Source organism: Pygoscelis adeliae, unplaced genomic scaffold (genome assembly GCF_000699105.1).
Source record: "Pygoscelis adeliae isolate BGI_AS28 unplaced genomic scaffold, ASM69910v1 Scaffold513, whole genome shotgun sequence".
Classification (NCBI taxonomy): Eukaryota; Metazoa; Chordata; class Aves; order Sphenisciformes; family Spheniscidae; genus Pygoscelis; species Pygoscelis adeliae.
In genome coordinates this window covers 1,291,935-1,303,107 of record NW_008824591.1, presented here as the reverse complement: position 1 = coordinate 1,303,107, position 11,173 = coordinate 1,291,935, and the positions used below count along the sequence as shown (strand labels likewise).

Here is an 11,173-nt window from a genome sequence, read left to right as displayed (position 1 = left end):
GTGTCCGTGTCCCCCCCCGGGGGCCCCCCCAGCAGCCCTCCCACCAGCCCCACCACCATGCTCTGACCATGCTAGACCCCCCACCCTTTAATCTCCCCTCTCCAGCTCCCCAGATGTTTCACTCTCCGCAGAGCTGGGAAGAGCCCAACCTGGCTTGACCTCCCTCTGAGCAACTGACTCAGGACAGATCTACCCCAAAGGCTTCCCATCACCATCACTTGGCTTCAAACGTGGCCCACAAGTCCTTTAGCAGGTGAGAAGGGCAACCGCCTCTTACCTGGGGGGCTTCTGTGGGCAGCAGCGTGGCAGGACTGGATGGCAAGGCAGTGCTTTTTTCTGTGAGGTCTGCAGTCCTGGAGGTGCTTGGTTTTGGCAGGGACCTGGGCTTGGCCGTGCTGGTGGGGACAAGCCATGATGTGGCCACCTCTGTTGGTGTGCTGGTTTCGAGGATGGAGGTGGTGGGTGTCTCCAGGGTGGTGGCCTGGGTGGTAGCTGCCTTGGTGACAAAGGGGAGCAGGAACCTCCGGACAGTGGTGGGCTTGGCAGTGGCCATGGTGGTGCTGGTGGTGGTCGTGGCCGCGGTGGTGGTGGCCGTGGTGGTGGTGGTCGTGGTGGTAGGGGAGTCGCTGGCAGCGGTACTGGTGGTAGTTGCTTTCCAACTGGGGAACACTGGTGTCTCTGTCATCCTGGGGATATACAAGACGCTGGTTGTCTGCTCAGGGGTGGTGTCCTCAGCAGGGAATGTTTCAAAGGGGGTTGCCACGGGCTGCACTGAGGTGATGGGCAGCACAGCCGCCGTGGTAGGGAGCATGACGGATGTGTCCGTGGTGAGGCTTACTGCCGTCTCGAGCCCCGACTCCTGCTCAAAATCTGAAAGAGGGGGAGAAGAGCAAAGGGTGAAGCTGCTGCTGCCCCCGCATTTCCCAGGGCTGGCACCCACCTGACTTCATCCCCCCAAAAACTGAGAGCATGGACTGGTTACGGGCTCGGCAGAAACCAAGGGCTGCAAATTCCCATGTGGTGGCCAAAGCCCTTCTCTGGGGTCAGTGAAACCTCTATAACATTGGCACACGCTGTCGTGCTGGGGGAAGGTTAATCCTGCCCAGTAGGACCAGAGACTGAAATGGGAAATGGAGTCACTTTGAGCCCAACCTTTGGGACCATTCCCTTTGGTTTTGTCTAGGAGAGGGCAGGAGGGTGGCTCCAGAGATGGGCAAGGGGCGATCCCCTCCCTCGCATCCCACGGCAAGCCCCTCTCCTGTCTCACCAAAACCCACGGTCAGGCTTCCCAGGGACCCTTCCCCAGGAGCCCCACAGCTACTTACACCCTGAGCCAGAGCCCGAGTAGACATCGTCCAGTTCATCGTCCCCAAAGGGGTCATCATCCCCGGAGCCCTCCAGGTCCACGGGCCTCTCGTAGTTCTCGTTGCGCCAGCGCTGAGCCTGCAGCCAAGTGGGGAGAGATGCGTGAGCAGCTCCAGCCTGACCGAATTAAGACCAGTCCCTGCACAGACACCCCCAGACAGCCCTCAGGGGGTGATGCACAGGTTGAATGGGCCAGGGAAAAGCAAGACCAAGGGAGCAGAAGCGCAGGCAGTGCTCTCCAGCTGAACCACCCAGAACTGTGTTGTTTTCCCCCGAAACAATTCACTGCTGCAAATCTTTCAGACAAGCTGACATTTTGTGGAGAGCTCACATTGACTCCAATAACATTTCCCATGGAAATGAGCCCTCTGGAAAAAGGGGGAAAAAGAACAACAACTGCTTTTGGAAACTGTTAGAAAAATTATCAATTTGGTTCTCCAGCTCGCTATTGTTTCATTTTAAATGACTTTCATGTGATTCCTGGCGCAGGCGTGACAGTAACGCACACTATCAGCTGCCGTAACTTGGTAAGTCTCAATACGAAACAATATCAGACTTCAAATATTCCACTGCTCTGCAGCGCTGCTAAAACTTGAAGAGCCCTTGCTAGTAGGGCTCTTAAACATCTTGTTTTGCAGATCAAAGTGTTGCAAGGAAACAGTTTGACACTTCATTACAACCCAAACAAGGAGGCTTTGATCTGCAAGATAGCATCAGATGTTTCAAGATGTAACAAGCCAGGTTAGTGCTTAAATTTAAAATAAAGGAGTAGAAGGGTCTCCTTCACTTATTAGAGCATTTTACCTCTTGACAACAGCTTCAAGTTTCTTTGTTTTCATTCCAGATTGGAACAAAAAGGAATTTGGAAATGTCAGAAGGTCCTATGGCATGGAAATTTGGGACTTAACTGGCATTTTTGTCCCCACATCTCTTCTGCTAGAGCCCATCAGCTGGCAGGGGAGAGAAAAACCGGCAGCCCTCAGCTGTAGCGAGATGCTCGGGACTGGGAGGTTGGAGGACACTTCCCAGGGGCTACAGGCTGATCGTTGCCCGGTGCCCAAGCCAAGAAGTCTGCTGCCCAAACACTGCCTATATAGTCACTGGGTTGCTGCAGATGTACCACTTGTGTCATACACCCACGGTGACAGCACAAGCACATTCCTGGGGACATAAATCTCTTGGGAAGGTCAAGGGGAGTTGGGCTTTTAAGTGTCTGTCTCTCCTGAAAGCACTGATGAGCTTTTTTGGGCTGGATCTATTCCTTTATCTCAAGTGATAGCAGTGCTCTCCCCTATCACTGCAGCCACTGGTTATATCCTGCCAGTCTCCAACGTGCTGTGCACTTTCCAAACTTCCTGGGAAGACTCAGTCTTTGCCCCAAAGATAACGCACCATCCTGGAGTTTCAAATACACGGTCACCAGCAGCTCACTGAAAAAGTCTGTTATCCACCAGAATTAATCCGCAGGGAAGTGGGAATCATGTGGCCCCTTGCTGAGCCACAGAGGCCAAACCCCACTGCAGCATGAGGCTGGAAGTGATGTGCTCTGAATCTGGGAGTTGGTGCTGATTAACCCTGCAGAGATGCTGGAAAGCCCAGCAATGGTCAGGGTGCTGGGGAAACAGCCTGGAGAGAGGAGGGACCAGGAGAGATGGGACGGAGGCAGGAAGTAGCCAAGAGTGAGGGGGACACATCCCTGCGAGGCAGAAGCTTGCTTTCCCTCCTTGGAAATGAAGGTGTCACCAATGGGTGACAAGCGAGATGAGCTCGGTGTTGCCAAATGATTTCAAATAATGCTTTGCTCTGATCTATGGAGGAACAGGCTCCAGCTCCTGGAGAGGAGATGGTAAAAAGTAGGGAAAAACTGATGCACCAAGGATCAGTGCAAGTGATTTTGCTAAATAAGTCATGTCTCACCAGTGTGCAACAACAAAATAAATAAAATGCAATAACAAATAGATGCCCAGGCAGGATCTGCTGTAGCCCAGGGGGAAGGCAGTGGATAGAAGTAAAAGATCCCAAAAACCACCTTTGGTTTCACCATGCAAGTTTTCCATGACTCCCCAGCACTCCAAAACCTTTGGGTCAATGTCCCTCCTGGATCAGGAGGACAAAGCTACGGAGCTCACCCACTGCGAAACAGCCCATCCAGGACTCCTCTGTCCCTGTGTCCAGTGCAGGGAAGCCAAGGACCAGGAGATCCCAGGGGACATGCAGGGGCTGGTTCAGTGTCTTTCGAAGGCTGATGGGGTGCACCACCCATAGGAGCCCATAAATTATGAGACAGGCCACCAAAACTGATGGGAAGGCAAGGAAAAAATGCAAGGTTTGAAGGATCGGAGGAAGAAATATTTGGAGTTGCTTTTATTTGCCTTTTGATTATTACACCAAAAATATTGAGGCTTACTGAGAAACAAGGAGACCACTGTGCAGGCGCTCCCCAGACCACCCCTCACCCCTGCCAGCTAACCCGGGCGAGCTCCCCGAAGGCCAGATTCTCTCTGTGTGACCTGCAAAGCCTCACTGTAATGGAAGCCACATGGCCCAGCTCTATTGAGCCCATTTTGCCCTTAAATTGGAACCAGACGAGGCAGCTCCAGCCACCAACTCCCCAGCTCCCCATCCTTGGACCGGGAAACGAAAATGGAAGCACACAGCCCCACCATGCCATGCCAGCCCCATCCATCCATCCATCCATCCATCCATCCATCCATCCATTCATCCATCCATCCCACAGGGTGGAGAGACTCAGCACAGCCAGCGTGAGTCCTGGATCTGCTTTGCCCAGGAGAAAAGCCTGGAGCAATGCAGCGAGGGCAAATGGGTAGATGCCGGTGAGAATTTTCCAGCCCCAAATCCAAAAGCAAACCTTCCCATGAGAATAACACCCCCGTATTTTGCTCACACAACAACCAGGCCCAGCACCTCCCTGCTCAGCACATGGCCGGGGAGGAGTCCCCAGGCACCGCTGCCTGCTTCCAGCATCCTCCCAGCACACCGACCGATTCTGTGGTCCAACCTGCAGTGTGTGGCTCCCCAGCATGATGCAGATTTGGAGCTGGGAACCCTTCCGCCAGGTCTTTCTCCTTCCCAGATCCACACCCCCTGCACTGTGCAAACACCTTGACTCCCTCCAGGTTGAGGGATCAGGATCCACACCGCAGCCCCACAGGGATCCATCTCCCGGAGACTCTGACTGCAGCAGGAACAACTTCACAGCAATAAAACACCTCGCAGGGCCAAAACTCACTCTCCAGAGACAACTCCCTCGATGTGAGAGACGTCTCTCCCACGCCTGCCCCTCACACAGCAGCCTGCGGAGATGTTCTCAGCCAGGTTCTGCCCTAAGTGGATTCCAGAGGATCGGCGACGATCAGTGCAGTTTATACCAAGGAGGGACTACAGCAGCCCACAGCACAGGGCAGCCCACCAGCAGGCCAGCTCCAGCTGCTGCCTGGCCAGCTCAGTGCATGTAATACCAGCTCCTGCATGACCAGGCACCATGCTGCTGTTGCACTGCAATATTCATGAAGCTGCAGCGTTCCTGCTGCTCAGGAAAGGTGAAATGGGACCTAAAGCAGGATGGCAGAGAGTTACCCTTCTCTTGCTTGTCTGCAAGTCTCCAGAGGCTGCTCCCAAGCCAATCCTGCATGCAGGGGGAGCTGGTGATACAAAACCATGGCAAGCAGCAACGGATGCTGGACAACCCTTTCCTCCTCTCCAGCATCTTTCATCCTAGGGTTGCATCTGCCCAGCATAAAACCCTAAATAACCACACAGTCAGGACCAGGCATGGGGGGACCCCCTGACTGCAGTAAGGACAGCCCCAGCCCACTAAGCTTCACAAAGATTTATTGATAAGGCTTGTGAAACATCTCCAGGTGCTCCTGGTGCAGAGCAGGGGTGTTTGGCACACGGCTGTGTCCAAAAAAGCCCCCATGCCGCTCCTCTCCCGAGGCACTGACGTAAACCTCTTCCTGGAGGAGGAGGCTGCCCCAGCTACAGCCCTGATGGTATTAGGTCAGGCTCATGTAATAAATCTTGGGAACAGTTGGTGTTTATTTGGATTTACTGCTGCTTAGATCGTTAATACTCTACGTGCACCAAGCCCCGCAGTCATGCACGGCCCCCAGCCTCCCCCCCAGCATTGAGGGGGCTGCTCCCCCTTGCACGGCTGGGATGAAGCGGAGAGGAATGGTGATTTTGCCAGTGCGGGAAGTCACAAATCATGCAGGATGGCAGCTCCCACCTCCCGACCTGTGGCTGCCTCCCCATCCATCACAGCCTGCATCGCAGCAAAGACACAGCTGGCTGGATTTGTCCCAAAAGAGAAACTTCACTCAGACTTTATCCCCAACACAGCAGGCTCCACGTGGTCAGAGCAAGGCTGGAGGGAGCCCGCTGGCAGGACCCCCCGGGGCGTGCTGGATCCGTCCCTTGCAACCTCAGGTCACCAGGGATGGTGTCACGGACTGTCCCAACCCCACTGCAGGAGGGACAGGGCTGCCACCCCAGCGGGAACCCCAGCACTGGGCTGTGAAGCCTGTGCAACCACCGAGGATTGCCAGCCCCAAGAGAGGGTTTTCCATGGCACGAATTTCATGCCTGCCTAGGGCTGGGAGTCACGCGAGCCGCATCCGCAGCCTTGATCAATCTCCTCCCACGGTCAGGATGGGGGGACCCACTCGCAGGACTCCCAGGTCCTCTGTGCAGCCCTCTCCGGGTGTCCGATGCAAAGCTGAGCCAGGTGGGCAGAGGCTCCTCGGGGCAGGGAGGAAATCCCAGCACCATGCTCGTCCTGGCTGGTGCCCCCTGCCCCATGCCAGCCCCTGCCCTGCTCTGCCTGCAGCAGGATGCCGAGGGCCACCGATTAGCCGGCTTGTGCCAAGGGACAGCAGCTCCCATCCATGCAATTACAACTTCCCAGCTAATGGCTCTTGGCAGGGGGGGTTCGTTAACCAGCTCAGCCCTGCTTCCCCCAGATGGGCTTCATTAGGGAAATTAAACCAGGGGCCAAGGTAAAGCTGCTGGAGGCACCGGGGCCCAAGACGCCGGCTGGGCCTGGGGGGTTGCATCACCTTTGGTGATGTCCAAGTCCGTGGGAGGTGAAAAGGAGTGGAAAGGTTTAAACGTGCCCTGTGAGGTGCTGGTTCTCTGCCGGGCCATGCTCAGGACTGTCCTGCAGAAAGGGAACCGCTCATTCCATGTCCCCATGGCTCAGCCCATGAGCCAGTCACTGCCATGCCAGCCATGGGGGCAGCCCCGGCCACGATCCGGCTCTGGCATCATCCAGACCCCGATCGCCTGCCCTATTTCTACTCCTCCAGCGTCCAAAAATGTCACAGATCTGCTGCTATATAAGCAAACCCCAATGCAAAGCGGTCTCCATAAGGCAGGGACAGAAAGTCAAATTTCAATAAACATTCCTCCAAGTGCTCTAAATGACCCCAAATCAGTGCCAGACCCAAAGGATTTGGATGTCAGCAGCTCTGGAGATGACATGGCCACTACATAGAGCTCGGATAAGAAAAACATCCCCTGCTTGATCCCAGAGGACTCTTTTGCTCCTGCAGACGCCACAGGGCTGAGTGAGATCGGCAGGCGATGACACCCACCCAGCCGCTCACTGTCCCCTTCGATGCCTCCGCTCCGCGGCTTGGCTGGACCGGCCAGGAACGGCAGTCAAGGGGCCGCAGCAGCACAAATCACACCCAAATCCTGTGCTAAGAGCCTTGGAAAGGGAGAGCTCAGGCCCTTTGGTTCGGCACCGTCGGAGCTGAACAGGGAGATCAGAGAGGCTTCAGTCCCTCTCCGTCATCTATGCACAGCTAACTCCCCCAGCACAGCGGAAGCCCCATCTCTCCCTCTCCCCTCCTCCCCCTTTATCAAGGTGGGTGACACCATTTTACAGGTGAAAAAAATGTAACGCTTGGGAAAAGGGCCCCACTGACACATTCAGCCCTCCCACGAGCAGCTCTCCACATACACCAGAGGATTTGAGGACTTAAAACATGGGGAAACCAAGGCACGGAGGGGACCTGCCCGCCACCTCTGTGTACGGTACAGACCTCTCTGCGTCTTTGGATGTATCCTGGGGGATGGGGACTGGCTGGTTTGGGTCTTCCTAAATTCCCCGCACACCCTTGCTTGCACGTCCCTCCTTCCCTAGGCAGGGAGGATTAGGGTGTTGTATTTTTTAGGGTGTTTCCACTCCACGGCAGGGCTTTCGCAGAGATTCTTAAAATTCCCAACACCTGCCCCAAACATTAAAGCCCAAATGTGCTGCCATTGCAAAAGCAATATTCACTGCTGAGTGTCTGGCTTTCACACCGGGAGGAAGGGAGCCTTATAAATCAATCCATCTTTAACCACGGCAAGAGGCTGGTGAACCTCCCCGGGATACTCTCGGGCCTTTTGCCGGTAGCCATTGGCATGGCAACGGTCACCATGGAAACCATCTCCTCCATGGCGACGCATCCATCGCTGGTGCAGGGCAATGGGTGGTGTTCTCCAGCGCATCCACCCAAACCGGGTCTGGGGTCTGCTTCCCCCGGGGTGTCGCGGGGAAGGAGGAATTAAACGGCCTCATGGGGTGGGCTAAGGGGGGGGGAAAGGGAGAAGAGCCGCCTCTGAAAGGACAGAGGAGCTTCCACGGGAGCGGTCCGAGTGGGGGAGAAAACCCAACTCGAGTCCCAGCATCTGCTGTCTGCGGGACTTTGCAGAGGGTCAGAGCATCTCCCCACACCCCAGAAGCCCTGGCTGGGATTTATCTGCCCCAGTCTGGGTGGTGGAAGTGATTGAAGGCTGTGGGTGTTTCTAGCCTTCCTGGCTGTGTACAGAAGCTCTAGAGTTTTCCCTGAAGGAATCAGAAGGGAAATAAAAAAAGATTAAATTTGGTGGTTTCTAAGGTAGTCAGGATGCAGGTTTGGTTCATGCCCAGAGCTTGGGCTGGTGGTGATGGGGGACAAAGCTAGGTGGTAAAATCCTTTCCCTGGCACACATCTAAGGCTCGTTGGCAGCGTGCACAGAAAGCAGAGCCAAGCAACCCCGGGGTGAAGCAAAACCCAGGAAAGCATCACAGCCTGAGGAGCCCACACACCTCTTCCGACCGAGTCTGGCCGCAGCCCCCAGCACCACACCTGGGGTTTCAGATGGGAAGGTTCCTGCTGCAGGAAGAACTGGCGACCTGGGGATGGAGGCAATTTCATCCCATGATATGGATGTCCACAGCCACGCAGCAGCCACCGGCACAAATCTGGGGCATGAGATGGGGCCAAGGCAGGGGAAGGGACGCATGTGGGGAGCATCAGCGGGAATGCAGGGGACCAGCCTGCTCCACATTCTGACAGGTGGGCAGCTGAAGAGGAAAAGGAAGATTGAATCAGTGTAAAAGCAGCCTGGAAAATGGGACGGGACGGTGCAGACGAGCACGAGGATCGGCTCACCGTCCTGTCCCTTGATGTCAAGCAAAGGTTCTTGTCCAGGTCTCTGCATCCCGTCCCCTGCCCATCCTGCTTGCAAACTGAACAGCAAAAACAGAAAGCCAAAGCCCTGGTGCTCTTGCTAAAGGTCTGGTTGCATTTCTACCCAGTGAGACAGCTTTGGGAAGCCCAAACCCCCGCTCCCAGCAGCAGACCTGCAGCCCTGCGTGCTGCAAGGCCAAGGGGAGAGGACGAGGTGGGCAGACGATTGCCCTTGCCAGGACAGAACAATGCCAATGGCAATGGCAGCATGCAAGAGCAACAGTGACCCAGAGTGTGTCTCCTCAGGGAGCTGCTGAATCTGGTCGCGTTGGAAAGCTCGGAAAGATGCAGCCACGGTCAGCAATCCATCAGGGGCTGAAAGCCGTTTTCTCCGGGAAAACACATATAAACTGAGAACATATCGCAGGAAAAGCATAAATTATTTCTATATTTTCCATGGGATATTTTCAATTAATTACCTCGTGAAAGCACCTTTTTGGTGTTTTATACAGAAAACCTTAATAACTCATCCCAACACGTGATTTAGTGATACTATAAACAGTTGAAATAATATTAACTCACACATAAAGTTGGAATGAAAACATTGTTTCTGAACCTTAAAGACTCCACAGTTCTTTTCCCACTACGAAAAAATCACTGAATTTCCACTCTTCGATCCAAGGCTGCGAGTTAAAAATAAATCTGTTGGAAAGCTGCTCCAGACAGCATCTCAGTGTCGCCAGGACCCGCTGCTTCGGGAAAAGACCTCAGTGTCCCAGCATGGCCAGCCCCAGCCAAGTTTTTGCCTGAGGACTGGTGCTAGAGACCACCAAAGCTGCTTGAGACAGAGATGCACATGGCAAAGCCGAGGAGGCTGGGCTAGAAGGCAGTGCCACAGCATGGCTGGAGCTTGGGGGTGCAGGATGCTGGTGGAAACTGGGGGGGCTGATGCTCACGGCCGGTAGAGATCCCACTCACAAAACATGGTCTGAGCTCGGGCGAGCAGCAGCCAGTTATTTTGTGTAACTTCATTCTTTCCCAGATTAATTAAGCCCCTGAATAACAGCTGCCTAAACCCCAGTGCATTTTGATTTAATAGGCCGGTTATTTTATGCAAGTAAAATAATCATTAACATTTACCAAAGAACAGCAATTATTCTGGCTTTGTATCGATTCTCCGCTGCCAATGCAGGCAATGCTGTGAGGAGCCAGGCTGGGTGCGGGCGCATCCCAAAACCTGCGTTCGGATGCGTATGCTTGTGAGTGTTTAATCATCACTTGGGGAATATAATGAACCACCGAGTCCGGGTACCCTGGACCAGGCTCAGCTCTTCAAACAGCATCTCTTCCTCCTCCTCCTTGGGATCATCTGTCTCCACCATCATTTTTTTATCCCAATTCTTCAATGGATTAGTGCCAGATCCTACCCCACCACACAATAAATATCCCCGAGCCAGGGCTGGCATGAAAAATAACAAATCTCCCGATGTAAATTGTTGCTAACACCTCATCTCCCAGCACGCTCTGCTTTTTACCTCCGGGGAGATGGAGGAGAAAAAAAAGCACACACACAAACAAAAGTCCCCACCTCCTGCTGCATTCAAAACGCCAGATGAAGAGGCACAAAAGAGTCCAGCGAGGCTCTGCCACGCATCGGCTGGGATTGCATCAGGTAGTCCAAGTGGCTTCTTGGGGCTCCCCTGGGGTCGCAGGTCCCCCTGAGCCCTAAGCACCCCCGGGGACCACTGTGTTTGGCTCCTGCTGCATCGGCAGCAGTTCAAAGCGTGGCCCTTTGCCCCACGGCTGCAGGTTTGGCCAGAGCTGATGGAGCACTTGGCTGGAAGTGATACTCCTGGCAGATGAGGGAGCAGGGCAGGAGGTTCCCCCAAGCCTGGGTGTAGGGGAAAAGCCAAGCCGGAGCTGGGCTCTACAGACCCCCTTGGTACCCTGGAATGGGGAGATACCCGCTTGCTGAAAAATCCCAAACCTACGATGCCCACCATCCTACAGAGAGCATCCTGCTAACGCAGGCAGGACAACGGAGACAACCTGCATGGGATGGAGCAAAACCAGCCAGGCTGGCAGGCAGGGATGGGCAGGGCTCAGGCAGCCAGGATGCCCGCACCCCCAGCTCTGCCGCCTGCCCTCCTCCACCTCCCCGCTCTACCTGGCCAGGCCGATTTCTTTTCCGCCCCGAAGGAGAAGGATTCACGGTGTGCTCCAGACTCATTAATTCCCATGGGTTTGCGCATTGCCATGGCGACGCAGGCAGCCCCAGGAAAATCCTGCCCTTGCCGGCACACTGCCCGTGGACCCCAGGCCACCATCCACAGATCTCACGGTGG

The 11,173-nt window shown here is 54.9% G+C and overlaps 1 protein-coding gene across 1 annotated transcript in view; it reads right to left on the bottom strand.

The window, feature by feature from the left end:
* Positions 1 to 11,086, bottom strand: part of SDC3 (syndecan 3) — a 14,328-nt gene extending 3,242 nt beyond the window's left edge. The window contains exons 1-4 of the mRNA XM_009322260.1: positions 10,996 to 11,086; positions 8,811 to 8,887; positions 1,326 to 1,443; positions 278 to 870 (exon numbers count right to left, since the gene is read on the bottom strand). Of these exons, the coding sequence (XP_009320535.1) occupies positions 278 to 870; positions 1,326 to 1,443; positions 8,811 to 8,887; positions 10,996 to 11,086 (879 nt within the window). The remainder of the gene's footprint in view (positions 1 to 277; positions 871 to 1,325; positions 1,444 to 8,810; positions 8,888 to 10,995) is intronic.
* Between the last annotated feature and the right edge of the window lie 87 nt (positions 11,087 to 11,173).